The sequence below is a fragment of the Amia ocellicauda genome, chromosome 13 (assembly GCF_036373705.1).
Source record: "Amia ocellicauda isolate fAmiCal2 chromosome 13, fAmiCal2.hap1, whole genome shotgun sequence".
Lineage (NCBI taxonomy): Eukaryota > Metazoa > Chordata > Actinopteri > Amiiformes > Amiidae > Amia > Amia ocellicauda.
This window is the reverse complement of record NC_089862.1, coordinates 28,477,485-28,500,434: the sequence shown is the minus strand read 5'-3', so window position 1 is coordinate 28,500,434 and position 22,950 is coordinate 28,477,485. Positions and strand designations below refer to the sequence as shown.

At 37.5% G+C, this 22,950-nt stretch overlaps 1 protein-coding gene across 2 annotated transcripts; it reads left to right on the top strand.

Moving 5' to 3' along the window:
• The first annotated feature begins 1,146 nt into the window (after positions 1 to 1,146).
• Positions 1,147 to 22,214, top strand: slc44a1b (solute carrier family 44 member 1b). 2 transcript variants are annotated; one of them, XM_066720439.1, is made up of 16 exons: positions 1,147 to 1,254; positions 3,662 to 3,751; positions 4,312 to 4,454; positions 8,416 to 8,552; positions 10,524 to 10,617; positions 10,893 to 11,062; positions 11,264 to 11,353; positions 11,689 to 11,828; positions 11,930 to 12,116; positions 12,735 to 12,900; positions 13,210 to 13,366; positions 13,848 to 13,931; positions 14,463 to 14,600; positions 16,057 to 16,293; positions 17,437 to 17,523; positions 19,471 to 22,214. In XM_066720439.1, exons 1-16 carry the CDS (start codon positions 1,162 to 1,164, stop codon positions 19,492 to 19,494), a joined length of 2,037 nt encoding a protein of 678 aa, XP_066576536.1. In that variant the 5' UTR covers positions 1,147 to 1,161; the 3' UTR covers positions 19,495 to 22,214. The 2 variants fall into 2 exon arrangements, with proteins under 2 accessions (XP_066576536.1, XP_066576537.1); XM_066720440.1 differs by lacking the exon at positions 1,147 to 1,254 and adding an exon at positions 2,694 to 2,999.
• The last annotated feature ends 736 nt before the right edge of the window (positions 22,215 to 22,950 follow it).

The window sequence follows — 22,950 nt, the reverse complement described above, 5'->3', positions numbered from 1 at the left end:
GTTGTACGTGTTGTGGCTTCACAAATGCTTTGCTGCATACCTTGGTTGTAACGAGTGGTTATTTCAGTCAAAGTTGCTCTTCTATCAGCTTGAATCAGTCGGCCCATTCTCCTCTGACCTCTAGCATCAACAAGGCATTTTCGCCCACAGGACGGCCGCATACTGGATGTTTTTCCCTTTTCACACCATTCTTTGTAAACCCTAGAAATGGTTGTGCGCGAAAATCCCAGTAACTGAGCAGATTGTGAAATACTCAGACCGGCCGTCTGGCACCAACAACCATGCCATGCTCAAAATTGCTTAAATCACCTTTCTTTCCCATTCAGGCATTCAGTTTGGAGTTCAGGAGATTGTCTTGACCAGGACCACACCCCTAAATGCATTGAAGCAACTGCCATGTGATTGGTTGGTTAGATAATTGCATTAATGAGAAATTGAACAGGTGTTCCTAATAATCCTTTAGGTGAGTGTATATATATGAGAATTGTAAATAGGATTAGATTAGATGGTCATGTATTCGGTCTCAGTTAGGGTTACCTTTTAGACTGAGAAGCTGGATTGAGGGATTAATTTTGGCTCATGGATAGGCCTGATGTCACAGCCAGGGCTAGAATTGGAGTTTGGTGCTTGGCCTGGCCCATTAAAGCAAACTAGACCCATGACCATATGTGACCCTCATCTGATCTCTGCCAAATTGCTTCAGTAAAATCCCATTCTGGGACGCTGTCACACAGATTGCTGATATGTATTGCTGAGAATATGGAAAGGCACACCGTTCTCTTTGTAGTAAAGAAACAATGCTTGACCTTGTTACAAGCAAGTATCAAAATTGTAGCAGAATGAGACTGGTATTTACAGCAGGTCAGATTTGATTATTAAAACCTGCTCCTTTCTGAAACTGGAATAATTCCACACATATTTCTGCATGTTCAATTCTCTGTTATTATTATTATTATTATTATTATTATTATTATTATTATTATTATTGTTTGTGCACCAGTAAAATGAACAGCCCCATGATCTGGTGTGGTGTCTGCCCGTGCGATCGCGCCCCAGCATCCATGACGTAATTGAAGCATGGCATTGTTATTCCTGCAGCGCATAGAGTATAACAGCCAAGGCAGTTTGGGTCTACATTCACCACACTGTACTTTACCAATCATGTCCAGTCCAAAGAGAAAAGCTGAGACGGGGCATAAAGACAGAGGGGATTCTGGAACCATTTTTGCATTGAAAAATAAAAATATCTACAGGGTAAGATAACTCTTTATTGTTCTTTAGTGTCCTTTTTTTGGGCATCATACAATTATGCGTTAGCCTAGTACAGGTTAACAGTCATTTTATTACTGAAAAGTTGGTTTGAGTAAACTTTTAAATACTGTCAGTGGTGGAGTAAAATAATATCATATATTGCTAGGAAAAGTAACATAAGGAAAACGTGATTTAATTATTGCACGGGAGGTATTTAAAATAACATGCTTATTTAATAAATTACATTTTAAAATGTAATCTGTTTTGATACGTTGTAGTCGGAACGTATGTATAAAATAACAACAACAACTACAATGTAAAGTATCTGAAGCTACTTTGTATATAATATATGATACGTTTTTAAGAATAATAATTATTTTGTATTGTATTATACAGGTTAGTGTCCCTGACTTAGTTTCATTTAGTTCAAGCAGCTCATAGAATGAGAGTGATGTGCATAGGTGATATTACGTGAAGGTAGTAGCAGTAGTTTTAAAGCAGGTATGTCAGTGAACATGCTAGTGTAAGACTATATAAGTAGGCTATATGTACATCTGACTATAGGAACACCTCTCCACTTCTGATACTTACTCCATACTGATTCTCTATAGACTAATGTAACTGTATGAGTGTTACTGATTTGAAGTGGTGAATGTTTTAACATATCATCTTAATGATTGTTTCTATGCATTGCAGAGACAGTGGGGAACCTGAATACTACCTTCTGTGTCAACCTGTGTTTTAAAGAATATACATTTTAACTGGTCGTGTACAGCATTAATGCAAAAGGCTACATCGTTAATCCTTAAGTCTATAGTGTTTTAGCATTTTAATATGAATTTTTAGATTATTTTAGATCTGGTCCTACTCATTACACAACAGCTGAAATTGCAGCCAAATAAATGAAACTCTGATTTAAGGACAAACCTACTGTATAATTATGTGTATGCATTAATGATCGTTATGCATATTAAACAACGTATGATGTTAATCTCATGCAATATATTTAATTTATTTAGGAGTTATTGCTATGAAATAAAATATCAACTCCATCCGATTTACAAAAAGTATTAAGACCCCTAATTTATAAGCCAGTTACATTAAAATGGTACCTCAGATGTATGGGCATGTACTGATTTCAAAACAATTATTAACAAGATGCTTTTTGTGTGCATGCTTACATTAGACACCCCGTCCTGAGAATGAGCTCAGATTGAAATGCTGGAATAAACCTTTGATCGCGTTCTGGAAGCGCACATGTCCGCCGTTCTGCGCAGATTTGCAGAATCCCAGCGACCCCATTGGTGGAGCCGCGCAGAGCTGCGATCATCTGCGCTGCGCCAACGTGATTTGTGTTTGCGAATCTCGCTGGGTCTTCCAGTATACCAGCCTGCTTTGCCTTCCGCTTTAACCAAAGAGTGGCCGAGATTTTTTTTTGCCCAAGAGCAGTCTATTCTTTTTCCGGCTACACCTGAGTCAATCAGGAAGTGTGGAGCGATAAATCCTAAAGTATTAATCCCCTTTTCACCTGCAGGAATAAGACACGGAATGGCTATGCTCCGAGGATAGGCTTGTCCGGTGCTGTGCGTTTTTGTGTTTGGCGTAACGCGTAGAGAAGCGTGATTTATGCGGGAAACGCGAGCACAGTCAACTCCGTGCAAGTTTTGATTTCTGTTTTTGCCTGGCGGTGTGTAAGTTCTTCGCAATTTTAAGTGTTGCCTGCGATGGGATGCTGCGGTAGCACGGAGGTGAGTCAACAGTCACCGGGCTCCTGAAAGATGCTGCCATCCTTTGCAAATGCAACAACACAGCGAAATACGATCTTATTCATTCCTGCTTTTAAATCGCATGTTTTTTCCCCCCACCGGTCAGCGAATGGAAGTGACATTTCTGTCGTAATGTGTCGATCTGCTCCCCAACACTTTAATCTTATTACTTCTGTGTGTTGTCTTCCTAGGCTTCATATTTAATCAGCATCTCGCATATCGATTACCCTCTCACTGGTGTAGGCGTCGGCTTTGGCAGAACTGTGGCTGAATAAAAGTAATTAATAATACATGCATATGGAAAATCTATAGAATAACAAGGCTGGACTGTAAATAATGGTGACCTCCTTTTCGTGCACATCTTCTGGGATTTGATTTCAAGGGCGTTCAGAATAGGATAGGTGAGCGAATGTGCTATGTATAAAACATGTTTTTCTTGTAGTTTAAACCATACAGATAAATACACATCCTTTATTTCAAATACAGGGATTACAACAACAATAACAAGCCCCAGCACTGTCCACATCTTAGTGCTTAGTATACTTGTTATACCTCAATGCTTTGCCCATTCTCAACATGTATTGATACACTATCAAATAGCCTTGGGTTACTGATGCATGGTTATTCTGCTTTTTTTCTTATAGAGGTCAAAAAGAGAATGGAAACCCCTGGAGGATCGGAGCTGTACCGATATCCCATGGCTACTCATATTCATTGTTTTCTGCATTGGCATGGTAAGCTGGATTTAATGAGGCTATGCACCACTTGCATATGCTGCAGTCTTTTGCCACTTCTGCTATAGTAGGCTCATCCCATTCCCCTTTCCTATAATGGTTTCCACAAGGATGTGTCAGTAACTAACAAAGGGCTAAGTAAAAGGATGAGTGGCTCCATTCAATTAATTTGTTTGTGGAGCTGAGAGTTTGCCCAAAGCAGAAAATCAGGCCTAGGGTTTCAGAATTTGCCAGCAAAGCAAAATTCTATTGGATTAGTTTCATAATTCATTTAGGTTCTTTATCTTCTCCTGGTCAGCACTGTGGCGAAGGAGCACGTGTTGTGTGCTTTATTTTGATACATTACAGCACTTACACAGAGTCATGTTAAATGTAAATATAATATCTGAAATGTTGTTAGTAGACTTCCTGAAGACCTAAAGAAAATTATTTAGTGTCCAGTACTGCACAGCAAACTAATAAATAAAAATGCTATACAGCAAAATAGAGAATAAAACACAATGCAAATGTATTAAATAAGGTACACTGTTATACTATCCTGACTATCCTTGCTTTCACAGGGATGCATCTGTGGCTTTGCTGTTGCCACCGGAGCAGCTTCAAGGCTGGTTTTTGGATATGACAGCTACGGGAACACCTGTGGCCAGAAGAACTCAAAAATAGAGGGCATAGAATTGAGTGGAGAGGATCAGACCCAAAAGAGGTTAGTTTTGCAGCAAACTGTATCATTATTTTAATCTTGGTTAAGATTTCCAAGGACACAAAAATTGTGGTGCACGTCTTTTATCTTGGATTGACAATTTGGTGATTTCAGCGGTTGAGTTAATCATAGGGGGGGACAGTGTTTTATATTCACGTGATGCTTGTGCTGTAATATTGAACTGAAGTATTGGAAATGTGGATGTGTTGCTTTATTCGTTTTTTTGATATTCCTATGGATTTGGATTGGCCAGAAAATGACACATACTTTATATTTAACAATTTTATTTCAAATCGTAATGCAATGTCTTGTATTTAGTCATGCATCCTTTAAAGAGAAGAGCGTGGCAAGTTTAATTTCTTGCAGAAATCCAAATAGTTTTTCTGTTTCCATATACTTAAGTGTTTCTCTATGTATAATTCCAAAATGTACTTGCCTGATAATTTTTCAATTCACAGATCACTTTTATTTGAGAACTTCCATAGATAATGGTACATTTCACTTGCAGAATAATGTCCTTCTTTGCTTCATAGGCTAGTTTTGCAGTCTCGTAGAAATCAAAATTGTAATCCTAAATTAAATTAAAGCCTTTTGGTAAGGTACCTTTTGTAACCTGCATTTATGGTAATTGTGAGGTTTCGAGGGAAGAATGACTACTGTGGCTGAGTTCAATTTTTAGGCTTGTGTCAGTTCTTTGCCACTAGATCATCTTTGGTCTAGACGCTTTTATGTCAAGTCATGTCCCTTTACAATGTAATATTAGAGAAAAAACAGATACATGAATCTGAGCCACTGTGTGATGTAAATAAGATCTGTAGAAAAACACTGTGTTGTCTGCATATTTGCTTGCAAGAAGAGAATTATTTCAGTGTGAGTAGGTAACTTTTTTTCCTTCACAACATTGCTGATATAACTATTAAGGGTGTCATTTAGAGTCTTTCAAGCTACAGAATAGAAACATTTTTTGTGAAGTTATGCAAAAAATTCAGGATAGTCTGGTATGTCGAAAATTTGAACTGATTTTACAGGCCTAGTCTAGCCTTGGCTACCTGCACAGAATAACATTCGGTAGTCCAAGACTAGTGCTAACCTGGCTGGGAAACTAGGCCTTTGGCTATTTAAGGCATGTGAATTTGTATTATAGCATGTTCCTAGCTTTGTGTAGAGAAACAGTATGATGAATCGCTGCAAGAACAGATTCAGCTGTTTCAGAAATATCTTGCGTCTATAAATATACTTATTTTATGTGTTGCTTCCTATAAAAGCAATGTCTCTAATTAATCTCTGAATTGGCACAACTTTCTCAACCGTATTCCAAAGCAAATTTGCTCCCGATTTGCTCTAAGTGCAAGGTATCCTAAAGGTTTATTTTACTTAAATGTATGTATAGTAGCTTAAACTTTTCACATTTTGTTGTGTCAGTGCCTCAGAGTTTCGCACAGTTAAATTAGTATTTTTTTCCCCACTTATTTACACACCATACTCCACACTGTTTAGGGGAAACAAGTTTGTTAAAAATACAAATTAAAATATAGTAAGTCTCCACCCCCCAGAGTTAATACTTGGTGGAACCACCTCTGGCAGCAGTTACACCTGTGAGTTTGTTTGTATAGGTTTCTACCAAGTTTTGGTCCTGGCTCTGACTGGACAACTCCTTTTGTTCCTTAGCCACTCCAGTGTAGGTTTGTCTGTGTGTTTCAGGTCATTACCGTGCTGAACGATATATAATTATTTTGTTTTTCCCACAGTAAAAACTTTCAAGGGGTTGTAGACTTACTATAGGCTGTGTATGTACACACACACACCTACACACCTACCTACCTATATGTAGCCTATACCTTGCTTTGCACAACAGAGATGTTGCTACACGGGGTCATAAGTACATGGAAATGGGGATAGGTTTCATAACTTTGAAAATGAACTTAACTTAATTCAATACTCATGAATTAATTTCTGTTAATCAGAAAATCAACAATACAAAAAAACTCAACATATTTACTGGAAGTTTAATTTGAATCTGCTGAAGTTCCCAGGTCCTGACTGATTATTTTTCTCTTAATTTAAGATTCTCCCTCAGAACATTCATTTCTGGCATGCTTTTGTACCATTATAATATATGTTCCTTTTTTAATATAACAATGAAGCTAAACTGATCTACTGTTATCAACACTTTATTCAAGGGGAGGGTGTGTTAGTCTGACTGCAGAGAGCGTCTTGTCCCCTATCTTCATGCTTTTGATGGTTATTCCCACTCAACCCTGCATGCCTTTTTAAATGTGTTTTGTGCTAACCAAGCAAATCGATAAACGGGACAATTGACTTCAATGAACCTCTTTCTCACTCAATACAGCAGAAAAAAAGCAGTACTCAGACTTGATTTCATTGCTTCAACAAAGGCATTGCTGTATGGTGGCCACTTGTAGTTTCTGTAGCGTGCTTCTCAATGCAAATGCATAATTAATTCTCTGAAATTATATCATCGCTGTTGTATCATACATTTCGATTGCCAAGTTAAACAATAGGTTTTTCCAGATAGGTAGCGATTTTTCCATTTAGTGTTAATCTCCATTTATGTATAAAATGATTGTTCTAATCACAATTTAATTGGTAGGAAGGTAGACCGGACAGAAACAAATGTTTGCAGCTGAGAGCTCTTGAGTATCTATTACCTGACATCTGTACTTAATTACATTTCTGAAAGTACTAAGAGATTTGTGTTATTTTTTTTTTTACCATTTGATATCTGTAGTTCTCGGTTGTCTAAACCATATCTTTATATTAAAAAAATTACACATTTTAAAATGTTATTGTGTGCAGCATGGGCTGCTGTAAATGCAAACGGTTTTGTTCCTTCCTGTGGTTTAATGCAACTAGGATTTGTTTGCTTTTTACTCCAAGTTATTTTCAACAAGGTTTTCAGAGGTTTTTACGCCAAAATATAAAAGTTTAAGTGTTTTTGACAGACAATTAAGTTTCAAAGCAAATGTTTCAAATTAGTATTTTGAAAATACACAGCACTGAGGAGCATTAAAATGGACTCATACCAGTCAATAGTTGATTGATTCTGTAACTATATTGTTTTTCACCTCAGATTGTACTCCCTATGATTTAAATATGAAATTGATATCTTGCTGAAATGGTTGGGATAGCTTCAAATTTGTCAGTGTTTCTTTATAGTTTCTCTGTATGTGCTAATTAAGGGGTACCAGTGGTTGAGAATGGAATATTCGGCCGGTACCAGGCACCCCCCAAGGCTAGGGGCCTTAATCAGTTTTCAGGTAAATATTTTAACACAGTTACACTTCCCATAAACATTCCCATTATAACATCACCCAAAGAGATGGTTGGTCAAAATCTAGGATGCACTGCCTAAAGAGTCAGGATAATTTAAATCGCAAGTCCATATGGAAAGAGAGAAATGGTGTCTGCAATTGGGGAAAAAATAAAGATTTGAAACATTTGATTCCATTTCTACCATATTCACCTGGTTATTAGTAGTAAATAAAGGACTGTATTTTGGTCATCTTACAGGACTTACTCCATTTTCCTTATAAAAAGCCTTTGAACAATGCTTTGCTATTGATTCCACCTCTCTTATTTGGATGACATATGGTATTTTGTCTTTGTTACTGTCACCATGTTAAGAATGGGTTTATTTATATATAATCTAGACGTCTAGGTTTAATATCTGAAAATGTGCATCTCTCACTCACTAACCTGTAAAGTGAGAAAATTAAGGAGGGATCATTTTAAATTAAACTGAAATAATAGTAATTTGTGGAGACTCTCCAACCTTAAGATAAAGAACCCAATCCAAATAGCCTATTATTGTTCAAATGCTTATGTAGTGGAATGTGGAGCAACTACTCCCGAAACGTTAAGTGTACCTTACTCATGTTTGCATTGATTCCACTAGTCTGTCTTAACTTCTCTATTACATGGTATGTTATTCATTTCATTTTAGATTTGTCTTCTTCTTGGACCCCTGCAACATTGACCTAGTTAACAGGAAAATCAAGTCCATGGCTCTGTGTGTCTCGAAGTGTCCGGACACAGAGTTAAAGACTTACAGTGATGTCAAGAAGTTTGCAACAGCGAATGGTAAGACACCAGAAGGGACAGCCTTAATATTTTATAATGCATCACAGCACAGTGCGATCTCATAAAGTATAGTGTTGTTGTTATAATAACTAATTTTTCCAAATGCCAGTCTGAAGAAGTAATTTATGTCTCCGTGCTTATATTTTTCTTCTAGCCATAGATAGTCAACAGCATTCCAATTTTAAACTACCATAGTTTTTCTTCCCCCCCAACCCCCAGTTTAATATGTGTCAATATAAGGGCATTGCTCTGGACTGAGTCCTTCCACCCAAGTCAAACAATTAAAGTCTGTTAACACACTGACCCAAGCTGTGTGCACTAACAATTGAGCCTTTGAATCTGCACAACTGTATGTTCACTGTTCATACTACTGTTTCTACATTTCAGCAGATCTCTTGCTTCCAACGCTCAATTGTCAAATTAGTTAAAAGTTAACAAATACACTTTTGACATCTTTCTTTGGTTTTCACACTTTAATTTTATATAATTTTGACAGGACTCTTTCAAAGGGAATGCTATCTTCAACTTGTAAAGCTAAACATCTAGTGCATTGACACGTCACTATGGACAAGAACAAACATAAAACAAAACTAACTTGCTTTGATGCCTTTCCCTGTTCTGTGGCAGATTTCAGTTTGCTACTTTCACCTTAATTAGACTGCCACACGAGGAAGGATAACTTAAGATTCAGTGTTCTGTGATCATGCCTTTCTGAGAGATCTTCACCCTTGGTACCTGATATATGCTTTTATTTAGAAATGTGTAGTATGGAGAAACTGAATTTGATTGATCCCAGCATATCCTCAGGGGATACCAGTTAAGTAGGAGAATTGGCAGCATCCCCCCCACCTCCCTCCCTCCCTCTCATTCTCATTCTCATTCTCATTAATTTATCCCATGGGAGGTAAAATCACTGCTTCCCATGACACCTGTGATTCTGTTACAGACTCTTCTGGCACCGTGCTCCATGTCCTGACATGACATGACATGACAAGACTCTTGTGAATATTTACTTTTTCATGTTTTATTATACAAAGCAGTAGGGGAAAATAAAAATGAATGATGCTTGACAGTGTCTTATATTCATCATCAGTCACATCTCACAACATTGTTAGTCATTTTTTTTCTACAGAACCCATCAGTGTCGACTACAAGTTAATCTTCTGTCAATCAAATTACAGGCAAATCTTTATCAACATCGAGTTGCATGACATGTTATGCTGACCTGTCTGACAAACCCCAAAGTTATTGTTTATTATATATAGTTTATATATGGCTTGGATATTTCAAGAGAGACATTTGTTGGCATAGGAAGCTCAAATTTACAACTGCTTTGTTTAAAAAGATTATTCAAAGTGTTGAAATGTATATTCCCATCAGCCATCAGAGTGTATATAATACATATGGGTCAAGTATGTGAATTTTCACTCAAGTCCAATATCTCTACATTCTATTCTATTTTATGGTGAAATCCTTTAAAATGCCACCGTGATATTTCATGGATGAATAAGGTATTGGAAACTGGACAAGCAAGGTTGTACAAATGAGACTAACATTTATTTCTTGTATTTTGACATAAAATGTCTGGTATATTGTCAACATAAAAGCTATTAAGTATTTATTGTTTCAGCTCTATATGACAAGCCAACTGACGTGATGGATAATTTAAATCAGCTTCCACATCATGGACTATTAGTTTTGTTTCTTATCCAAAACTCTGTGCAAACGCTTGCTTCCTCATCTCATTCCCAATTATACCTGAACTTCATTCCCAGTCCTGGTTTGAAGTAGGCCTAATCATTTTGGGATGCCATCATTTAATCTTTTCAAGGATTGGAATCATTCAATAGCATTTGCTCTGCCAAGTTATAGGATTCAGACTTTTTTTTTTTTTTTAATATATAAAGGGTCTTTGTTTTTGGCTTTATTGGATTCAATAGCCTGAGCTGCTTTTCTTTTCTTTTTTTTCAGAATCTTACCTCTGTTCCTATCAGGTGCCAATCAGTAAATATACCAGTCACGCGGACAGATCTACATTGTGTCCCAAACTTCCTGTACCTGCAAGGTCTGTGATTCAATTTTAAAGTGTTTTAACGATTGATAGATTTTCCTGTATACTTACCCATGAAAGAAGAAACTTGCAACTGTGAAACTGCTATAAAATCATGTACACATTCTGAAATTCAATTACCTCTATAAACACATGGAAACATACATAACAGAAGAAGGAAATATACATATGAAATGTTCATGAGACATGCAAATCTTAGCGCAGAGTCTTTTGTGTATTAATGCTTTATTTATTATTTTATTTTTCCCCTCTCTCTCCTCTCTGAATAGCAAGTCAATCCCTATGTTCCATCGCTGCACTCCGGTAGACATCAGCTGCTATACCAAGTTTGCTGAAGCCCTCATCACCTTTGTCAGTGATAATAGCATGCTGCACAGACTGATTACTGGAGTGATGACCAGCAGAGAGATCATCATGGGCCTTTGTGTGCTGGCCCTAGGTACCCGTTTGATTCCTTTACAATATCGACCAAATCACTTGTTCCACAATGCTAGGTGGACCTTCTTAGCATGTTGCATCAAAACGTACTGGAACTGCCACTTCACACCGCAGTCTTGCCTGTCGTTGTTGGAACGGTGTGTCTTTAGCTAAAAGTCAGCAGGGTATACTGAGGTGCTTCTTTCCGTTCTGTTCTCTGCAGTGCTCTCCATGATCCTGATGGTCATCATCCGGTACATCTCCGCAGTGCTCGTCTGGATCCTGACGGCTCTGGTAGTGCTGGGCTCACTGGGTGAGTTCAGTGATGAATGGGGAAGTAATTTCTGACCCACATATATCTGAAAAGATTTTTTTCAGCCTTATGTGTCCTGAGACATCTCTTATATAGCATGACTGGTACAAAATACAGTTGCACAATGTACTAAAGAAGGATACATTTTGGATACTGGAGAATGTACTAAACGCTCTCCTGATTATTTCTGCAACTATGTATTTGGCATATATTTTTCTGTAGGGTTTTTCTCCTATGACTTTGCCTCACCGAACAAATTTGAAGTATCTACAGAAAACATGGCTAGTCTGGTCTGGTGTATCATTAACTAAAAAATCGCATTGAACTCCTTGCAGGGGGAACAGGTGTTCTGTGGTGGCTCTATGTGGATCACAAGAAGTCGCTGAATAACCTCATCGCTAGTGATGAAGTGGAAGTAGCCAAGGACAATGTCCAAGCACTGCTGGTCTATGCGATCGCTGCCACCATTTTCACGGTGGGTTCCTCGTGTTTCTAGCAAAAACAAAATGCTATGTAGAAGTGGGAACTGTATAGTGCAGAAGCAGGAAGGAACATTTGTTTTTGTTTTTTCTCCAGGTGATCTTACTCCTGCTCATGTTCTTTATGCGGAAGAGAGTGGCCCTTACAATTGCCCTGTTCCACGTGGCTGGGAAAGTTTTTATCCATCTTCCCCTGCTCGTCTTCCAGCCTTTCTGGACCTTTCTGGCACTGATGTTTTTCTGGATGTACTGGATCATGGTTTTGCTGTTCCTGGGCACAACAGGTAAGGAGTATGGGTTTAACTGAAGAGGGTGGGGAATAGATACAGGTCTTTGTAAGAGGTCTGCATCATGTGGCTGTTTTCCGTTGACTTTTGGAGGAGATTCGTTGCAGCTGGCATTAGCACGAACAGTGATGCTTTCAGCAGCTGATAAAGCAATCCCTGGGTTTATAAATGATTTTCAGTCAGTAGCCACTAGTACGTTTGATAAAGCTGACCTACTGTATCCCACCCCCAAGTCATGGAATGAATGGGAAATGCTTTATAAGTGGAGGAAGTCAAGAGCTGGACAAAGGTCTATAGTGGCATTGTGGACATCATCCTGCCAATAAACTTATTTTATACATTATATCTAGTTATTTAATGTAAATTAGTTTATTCTCAATTTTAATTGTTATATTGTCCACAGGAATCTTGAGCCGCATAAGATCTGCAAAATTCCTACTACTTTCCATCCAGTGTGTGCATTATGGTCCCTTTTAACAAGAATGAAATGAGAGTCTGGCCCTCCAAAATAAGTTTTACTCTTTTACCCTGCAATGGCTCATTATATTACTTCTACAATGACACTGTTCTTGTAATAAATCTTTTACGATGCATGTGTTTTATTGAAATGTGCAGGGCATCCAACTCAGAATGAGAAGGGCTTGGTAGAGTTCAAGATGAACGGCCCGTTGCAGTACATGACTTGGTATCATGCAGTTGGATTGATCTGGATAAGCGAGTTCATTCTTGCATGCCAGCAGATGACTGTAGCTGGGGCTGTTGTCACTTATTATTTTACAAGGCAAGACTTTCTATACTTTTATTTTTATTTTTAATGCCTTGTTTGCATTAGTAATGTAACAAATAAAATATTGCTAGAGTAATTCACATAACTATATTTTCCTTTATGTACTATTTCATATAGGTGGATAATTGAGCATATTAAAGCTTTTTCTTATGTATTTCAATATTAAGGAGGGAAGGGTTAACATTTAAGTTTTTATTTATATATTTTCTGACCACTTTTAAGTGTTTATTGATTAGCTTTAAATTGGTTTAATAATATGTTGAAAGGCTCACAGCTCTGCAATGTTTTTATTTTTATTTTCAGGGATAAATCCAAGCTGCCACTCACTCCCATACTGTCCTCTGTATTCCGGCTCCTCCGCTACCATATTGGTACAGTGGCTAAAGGATCCTTCATCATTACATTAGTGAAAATCCCTCGCTTGATCCTCATGTACATTCATAACCAGCTAAAAGGAAAAGTAAGATTTTTGACAATATAATTTAACCTTCTAATTGCAGAAGTTACATGCATAATCTAGTCTGGTATCAATAGTATTATAAGGTTTTCGTGGAAGCGATGAGTGGTTTCTTTATGTATTTTATTAAATATATGTATTAAATGAAGGTTGTTGTGATGCTTTTCTGGCTTTAATAGCCATTCATAATTGTTGCTACCAAGATTCAGTGACCTTTCCTACAGAAAACTGAAAATGCCAGTCCTGATTGTTTTCTTGAACTTCCAGCTGCTATAAAAGTGTTAGTAGACACACTGCTTCATTTCACTGCATCACCAAGGACATTTTTCAATTTAAGAGAAATGTAAGCATGTCTATTCAAATGTTTTAGTGCAGTACTCTAGTTAGCAGAGTTTGCCAAACAGTGAATTGGTATGATGAACACTAAAGGGATTTATTTTGTTTTAATTCTTTCCTTTGTTCTTTGTTCTTTTCTGCCCCTCAGGAAAATGCGTGTGCCCGCTGCATGTTAAAAGCTTGTATTTGCTGCCTGTGGTGTCTCGAGAAGTGCCTCAATTATTTGAACCAGGTAATTTATTTTTGTTCAGTGAACAGTGGTGTATGTTTTACATTTTAATTTTAAAAAGTCCCTTTTCTTGTATTACAAAATATAATGCATATTTACATGCAGACTGTCATGAAGAACAAGGAAACATTTTTGTTTTGCTAAGCAACAGGAAATCCTGAATAAGAGATTAAATGTGAACTTTCCCCCGAGTCCTATATCTATAACCCACTGTAAACACAGCAGTTTACCACGATGAGTAATGCTTATTGTAGGCGGATCAAACTTTATCTTGGAATGCTAAAGTGGATATGAATTGGTACATTTAGTTAATGTTTGTCCATGTATAATAGGGTCCATTATGTGACTGTAGCCAGTTGTGACTAATGTATCTGTCTAGCAAAATATTCCAAGTCATGTCACTTATGTGGTCTTCTCAATAGAAACCATATTATCCGAGTCTTAAAGTTGCATTTTATGTAGAGGATGTGGTGGGGATGTGTAATTTATGAAGGAAGTATAAAATGTTTATTATTAACTTTATTATTATTTCAGAATGCATATGCAGCTACAGCCATCAATAGCACCAATTTCTGCACCTCGGCAAAAGACGCCTTTGTAATTCTGGTGGAAAATGCATTGAGAGTCGCGGCTATCAATACTGTTGGAGATTTTGTTTTGTTTCTTGGAAAGGTACGTCCAATATAAATTACATTCACTAGCTGTCATATTGTTTATTTGACAGCAGTCACTGGATTCCGTCACAAATAGCTCTTAAAGATCCTAAACAGCACTGGGAATGAGCATGTTTTATTCTGAGATGCATTCAAACCATTAGTGCTTCGCAGGACATATGAAAGAATACACTGACCTGGACACAAAGGCGACGTCTTTTTGTGTAGCCTGTGTAACAAGGGAGAGTGTCAGGATATGAGTGTTGAATTGCACAAATGGACAAAGCGGAACAATGGCATAGCTGTGTATCAGAGAAGTATACTATGAACTCACTATAAAGCTACTTGATGCCTGTTGCCTTTCTGTGCTGTCTCCATATATATATACACAGTGCTCACAGGGGGAAAGTGTGTGTGTGTGTGTGTGTGGGGGGTCAAAAAAAGCTTCGCGTAGGGCACAGAGATGTCCATGTTGAGTATGTAAACCCTCAAAATTAAGCAAACAACAGGCAGCTATGTTGGACATCCCCTTTAAGGCCATTGTTCTAGCACAGTTTCCTCATTCATGTGTCAATAGTGCCCATTTATCAGTCTTCAGACACTTGTGCAAAAGATTCAGCGCCTAGTGTATCTGCCAGAGGACTGGAAACCAAAGATGGCTAACGCTCGAGATAAAATTGCCTGGCACTGGCGGTTAAGCATTTCATGGTTCAGCAGTGTACAGTAAAATAAAAAGCAGTCATGTGTTGAATGCAAGTGTCATTAAAGCCCCCCCCCCCTTCCCATTGTTATATAATGGAAAACAACATTTAAAAGTAATTAGACTATAGTTAAATAATAACACTAAAACCTTGCATTTTTACAGTGCTTTTAATCTTGGGGTACCCAAAATATTTTTGAGGCTAGATGATTTTCATTTACCAGAGAAGCATTGTGCTTTTTTGACTGGTTTCTACCTTCCTGCTGAGAGATTCCAATCTCTCGCAGCCTTGAGCTCCATGTGAAGAGCCTATATTGGATATGGTTTCATTTACATTTCCAATAAATCAGAGCTGCACAGCTATCGTTAGATCTCACTTTGAATCGGGTAGAATGAATCGCGGATACATTTAACAATATTCATTATTCGGGGGGGGGGGGGGGGCGGCAATATAATTTAGGTATCATTGCAGATTTATAAGAATGAGGAAAAACAAGAATGTCAAGATTTACTTCCTATTAGCACATAGCAATACAAGTCCTAGAATATCTAAATATTGACACTTTAAAACTCCCCTTCTTTATACTAAATGGATTTCTTGCACACGAGTCGAGTGATGCAGACCAAGTAGTTTGTTTACTTTGACGATGAAAAGTAGTAAAGTCTGTAATATCTACATCGAGCAGGATCCAGGAAGCCATTGGAACAGTGGTTGGATTTGCCGGAGCGAAGAAAGGTTTCCAACAGGAACCAATGTTTGTGTCTTTGTTTCCAGATCTTGATCGTGTCCAGCACAGCCTTTGTGGGAGTACTGGCTCTGAACTACCAGCGGGATTACACTGTGTGGGTCCTTCCCCTGATCATAGTGTGCCTCTTTGCTTTCCTGGTTGCCCATTGCTTCCTCTCCATATATGAAATCGTGGTGGACGTTTTGTTCCTGTGTTTTGCCATCGATACCAAATACAATGACGGAAGCCCCGGCAAAGAGTATTACATGGATAAGGCTCTTATGGTAAGAGATCATGGGGTTCATTTTAAGTATTTGTTTAAATAATTTAAGTAAAAATAAATAACCTGCAAAAAAGTAACAGAAATAGACCAGAACTACTATAGAACTATTTGTTTTCTTCACCAAAATATGCTTTTAAAAAAACTCCATATGGGGAGGCATTCGGATATCCTACCATCTTGTTTATTGTATTTTTACAATAGAAGATAGAATAGAAAATGAATGCCAGTATACCTTCTGAAATACAGGGTTGGTACATTTGCAGTGCTTTGTTTGGTCTTGCAAATTAAGGCCAGGGCAGAATGATTTATCTCTATTTGTTGAATAAAAAACCCAGTAAAAAAGGCAAATTCTTTAGTCCATAAGTGAATCCTAGCTTCACTGGAAAATCAAAGATGAGATTGAAAACTGATTTTTGTCTTCTGTATGCACAAAGTAAAGCACTTAATCGCAGCACAAGCTTTGCAAGATGTGTCTAATTACAGAGCAGTCTACTCAGAGGATTTGCCTTTTGAGGAATAGGGAAAAAGAAAGAAAAGCTAAAACTGTAAATGCTGTGGAAGTATCATAGTTGTCTTGGTTTCCTAAGTGAACAGATTAAAGCTTGTTCACACGTAAACATAAATGCCATTTAATTTTGTCTCCCATTGAGAGATGATTACTCACAAATCAGGATGTACTGCTTTCGACTGACTTCTCTTATTGCTCCAAATAATTATCAGTCTAATTATGTAGCACTATAGAACAAAACCAAAGTGTAAAATCTATATTTATATCTATCTCTGTCTAGATCTACTTGCGTCAAATACATCGTATAAACTAAATACCCAGGTAACTTAAGGGTATTTACATGAGCAGTGCATTGAACTGGTATTCCAGTTTTTATGCACATTTTCTAGCAGGAGTGGAAGGCCGCACTAGATAGCTTTGTTCTTTCGTGTTATGGAAAAGGGATGTGTTTAAGGATGCTTACCATTGATTTCAGAACACTTAGGTTAGTATGCCAGGAAACTAGTTTGGGCTTTTCCTGGGTCCCGTGATGAGAACTTGAACTTGAAATGGGTCCCGTGATGAGAAGGACCTCAAGTAAATCTGTAATTTGGCTTCTCCGTCTCATCTCCTCCACTGTTTCCTGTTCTCTTGCAGGAGTTTGTGGAGAACAGCAGGAAGGCGATGAAGGAGCGCGGCAGGGGCAGGCCGGACTCGGCGGACGGCCGGGAGATGAAGCCCATGGTGAGTGGCAGTAACGAGGCCGACACCCTGCAGGAATTTCACTTTCATTACCTCTTTGTTTCGGTCTTCGTAGACTGGACCTTCTCTGAGCACGCTTTCATCCACTGTCTCACTCAGGACATGATTCTCTTTCTGTTTCTGTTCTTACCCATCACTTCATTGTTTCTGTTTTTCTCATTGTTTAAGTCATCTCCTGTTCTAGCCAGTTAGCAGAAGCAGTATCCTGTTTTAGGCGTTAAGTTGATACAGGGAATCTGTCCACCAGGACCGCACCACAGTGTGTGCCAGGGGCTTGTTTTTGTCCAGTTCTTATTTCGGATTTACAACATCACCCTTTGTTGCCTTGGTACCATTGTGCACGCTGCAGGAGTAAGATTCTGCTGGTGTAACAGGGCTCATTGTGTTAATGAGCTCATTACGGTGATGTAACCCCTCTGTGTAAGCCTCACGTCGGGAAACCTGGGAGAGCTGTGCGGTGCCGTCGGGTCCCGAGTGGGGATCCCCGACCTGCACACACTACACTGGTACAGAGGGACCCTGTGATACGCACAAATGATGTTCCTTTATATCTTTGCTCATGGTTTTCTGCCACATAGTTTGCGTACTGTCAGTCATCCTTTTTTGAACTCTTAATAGAGCCTTACTATTCATAGTGCAGAGTTGCATGACACACTCTTCTTGGCATCTGTAAGTGAACCAAAGTTGGCATCACAAGAAACATCCTGTGGAACGTCTGATACCAGCCCAGGGAAAGTTTAGTGCATTGGTAAACAGGCACATGAAAACTGTCAGATACCACCGCTACTGGAGTCAAAAGGCCAAACTACCAAACAAACTCCACTGCAGATGAATTCAAACGTGAAATTAAATCGGCTTGCCTTTTAATTGCAATACTGAAAGCTGAGCATTATCGAGCAGAGCGTGTTCTCTAAACAACACCATCAATTATAACGGTGTTTGATAATTAGCTGCCTGTTAAGTTATTTTTGCAGCACCTTTACGTCTCCATGAGAGTGATTAAGATCTCGGTGCTAAGGAGCTCATTTCGCTCTGCTTCTGATTTTACAAAGCTTATCATTTCAGAATATCTTGGAGAATATGTTTTGGGGAAAAAAACAGCCAGGCTTATTCAGTTCTTATTTCTGTTTATGAACGATGGAATGGTTTTCTCGCCTTTTACTCTGTTAGCACTTAATGTGTGATTTCTATCAGTTAAACACATTACAGTTTGAAGCTGATAATTTCGAATTGCATAAAGGCAGCTGATGGCTGGGATTCTTAACGTTTGCCTCTCCAGACTGGTCTAGAACCATAAGATGTTTCTCTGTGGTGGCTGTGTCCAGCCACGTTCTCGGGGCGCCATCATCCTGTGTAGTTTATAGGTCTCTGTGAAAGGCAACACCTTAATGTTAACCTGGTTCATTTAAGCTGGTAATTGGCCCAAAGTTGTTTTAAGGAGCTCACATAGAACAAAACCCTGAGCACCACTGCATGCAGCTCTCATGGCCCAGAGGTAGGCACCCTGCACTGCTTTTGTCGTCTCAAATATTGAAAAGGAGCACCCACACCATGGCTGCAAAATGTGATCTCATTATACAGATATCTATACCTGGGATCTTACCTCAATTTGACCACAAAGACCTAAAGCACTCTTCATTTATTATGCCAACACTGGCACAGATTTCAAAACCCACCAGTTTTCATTCAAGCTTTTCAGCTTCCTCCATCTGGGATACTGGGTCTGCTTTGTGCCCTAGAGTCCTTGCGTGTTCTTCTGTTCATTTCCAAACATTCCTGTTGACTTTTTTTTTTTTTTTTTTTTCCTCTCATTAACTTATAAGTAACATTTATTCACTAATTTTACATTTGTATTAAATACCTAGATGCAGTATTGTGGACACAAAGTTGGTATTGTGTGGAGTAAGACTCGGTCACTTTGTTTTCTAGGCCCCTGGAGCAAGTTCAGCTTGACCAAAATCACCTAATGGGACTTTTTTAGACATTCCAAATGTTTATTTTTACCAATGTGTAACATGTTTACTATGGTTTCACTCCAGGGAATACAATATTTTAATAAGAAACTGTATAATAACTCTTACGTATTTAAGCACTTTATATCAAAGCTCTGTGTATTTTAACAACTGATGCATTTTAGTAGTGATTTCCTTTTTATATATATGACTAAAAGAAAAGAAAATCATCTAGATTAATGCAGTACTAAAATGTCTAGATTCATTGCAAAAGTTTAGTTTGATCTTGTTTGAAATGTAAGAAACAATTTCAATTGAATTTTGTAAAATACCACTACATGCATTTTTTCCTGTAATGAAACTGACTTTATATATATATATATATATATATATATATATATATATATATCGATCAGCTTTAACATAACTACTTGTTTTGGAAGACATATTCCATGTTTTCTTTCTTATTTTTGGTGTGGGGGGTTATTGGGCCTGTTTCTATATTTTGTAATTTTATTTTTTACAATTATTAATTCTCACAGATGTAACTTTCATCTACAGTGATGTATGTGGTCATAAAAATCATTTCGTATGAATTAAGACTGTTAAGGGGAGAACAGTCCGTGCCGGTGTATATTTTCCAGTTTACACTGTTCAGTGGAAGACCTGCTATTAACCGGACAATGCTATTCTGAGACTATCCTACACATTGGACTTTACTATGCTCATAGCAAAATTCGACAAGCTCAGGGTTCTCCACTGAGTCCAACCATACAAATCTAACAGCCATACACTACTTACAATGTTTCTTGTATGCTAATAAGTTGCTTTATTACATAAATGTTCTATTTAATTTCAAATTAGATACTAGTTTTCTTTTTTTCCAATTGACAAAGAAAGGCTTTTACCACCCAAATGTATGTATACAGTGCGAGAGGAAACCTACGTCGTCTGATCTGAGCTTGTATGACCTGTGCAGAACCCTGAAGCTGAGAGGACGAGCAATAATAACTCTTTAAATCGATAGTCTTCCTACTTGCACTAAATTACATGAAAAAACAAAACGAAAAATAAAAAAATATTTCTCTCTATATATAGCAACACTGTTTTCTAATGTATAAATAATTACGGTTCTCCACTTTGAGCAACATGTGGGTCTTATTGTAAGAGCGATGGAGGGATATACATGATCTTGCACCTTGCCTTAACTGGTTCAGTAGGCTTTACTTCCTGCTGGATCATCACAGCTGTAAATTCCACTTATAATGTTGACTGCTAGAATGACCATGTGACCAGAGGTGGGAGTTGGTTCTCCAGTTCAGCTTGCCTTAAGAACTTCCATCTTTAAAGGTAGATGCGCTACCTTAAAAATAAAAAATAAATCTATATAATCAGAGCATGATAATCAAGTCTGCTTGCTCCTGGGTTTTTGGTCTTTGGAGGCAAGTCCCTTTTTTAGAATGAATCAAAATATTTTCTGTAGCATTTTGTTTTCTTTTTAAGACTCATAATTTTGTTAACTGAAAACTGACTGGACATTTCCTTCATAAATGATAAACTTATTGGCAAAAGCTATATATAATACAATGACGGGTGGATTTCACTGGTAAAAATAAATGTAAATTGAGTCAAAGCGCAACATTCAGGACCCAAGTGGTTGTATAATAATACTGTTGTGTACATAATCGTGGTTTTTATTAAGCATCTGAAATTAAATCTTTTCATGATTTGTAAATGATTAACTGTTCACCTCGAAACTGTAAGAGTTTGTTTTCTCTTGTGACCTTTGTCAATCATTATTCCTCATTTGGGATTATTGTGATGTTTTCAGTGGAGTGGTGTACACATGTGCAAGAAAAATATTGCCGTTGGTGATCTAATGAAATGTGGCTCCCCTAGCACCAGAACGGTTTACTATCGGCTAAACCAGAGTATCACACTGTACCTAAATGGATTCATAACCTAATCCATCTTTAGTGGAAAGACTAAATGAACAAACCCATCAGTTACATGTGGAAGATTTAGATGCAAAAACAGTTGTTGCTAGAGGCAGTTTGAATGCTTGTGCAAGACTTATAGATTCTTAAGAACTAACTAACTATTCTAAGCTAAAAACTATTCTAAAAGCATGTAGGGTTCAAATGTCTTTAACAGGAGCTACAGTTTATACACAAGTATTCATGCTCTGTAATGCAAAGTGTGTTCGCAGTGGTAAGATACTTCCCTATATTGTTATAGATTATTTAATTAAACAAATCTTTAAAAGGTAGACATGTATTTTTGTAGAATAGCACTAACTCAAAATGATGTAGTCAGTCTTAAACTAACTTGCAAAGTACAAATAAAAAGCTCTATTTTACAAATAAGACAGACCAAAGAAATAGGTGAACATAAGCCGTTTAGATTATACTACTTGAACTGAAAGTTGCATATAAAGGATGGGTACTCCCTAAAATGTTTACTATCCTGACTAGTTACACATTTTCAAAATGTAGTGAACAAAATAACATGGTCATTCTCAGGATAACAATAAACAATGAGTGACACTGAGGGACAGTGCTGTGTGCCATTAATGTTATCCATAGACCAGGAAAACTCATTTAAACCACGAGACAAAGACTCTTAGTCTTGGCCTTTCTGCGTGGATCAGATGCAAAGCTTCAGATTTACCCAGTCACTCTGCATGCCAAAGTGAACACTACCAATTCGAATGAAAGGAAAGTCAAAGTTACACAAGTAGTATTATACAAATCAGGATAATATAAGGGTCTGTGTTTATATCATCATTGTTTATTAGTCGTTTCTACAGTAGGCTATTCTGCAAGAGTGATGTTGAGCCTCATCTGTCGGACATCATTAAAATGACACTGAATGACCTGCTTGTACCGATGCACCATACCCTTTCTGAATTGCCACAAGTGCAGTTGAAGATCATGTCGGTTTTTCTATTGGTTTTAAACGACAGAATTATGCATCTCATTTTCATTGTTTGGAAAAGCCAATCTGTTCCGTCCACCGATGTGACGATAATATCTGATTGGAACAATGGCTTTGTACAGCTACAACCTGATTCCACTTTTTGTTATTTTGTTTTGAGAAACTGAGATTCTATTGTGCATTAATCACTTGGGATTAATGGTTTCTATATGAAGATACAAAAATCAAAAATACATCAGTTAACTTGTCTGGTGTAACAAGAGTTTTTAGCTCCTAACTGCAGTAATTGTTTGTAACATTGAACTAATTTTTTTTTTTTTTTTTATATATCATTTCTTATGTATATCTTTTTAAAAAAGTAATAAAATGGAAACTTTAATAAAATGTGTATGGTGATGTTTATTAGTAAATGGAAGAATAGGCCTCCCAATTAATGACTAGAATGGGAAAAGCACTTATTTATTCTGTTAACCTAGCACCAGTTTTGTTTTGAATGTTGACCCAATCTGTGGTCTTTTAT

Excerpts from the sequence above, each read along its gene's own strand:
- slc44a1b (XM_066720439.1), top strand. The coding sequence starts at position 1,162 with ATGTCCAGTCCAAAGAGAAAAGCTGAGACGGGGCATAAAGACAGAGGG. Across the intron at positions 12,901-13,209 it reads GTCACTTATTATTTTACAAG|GGATAAATCCAAGCTGCCAC; the intron begins GCAAGACTTTCT and ends TTTTATTTTCAG. Across the intron at positions 13,932-14,462 it reads GCCTCAATTATTTGAACCAG|AATGCATATGCAGCTACAGC; the intron begins GTAATTTATTTT and ends TTATTATTTCAG.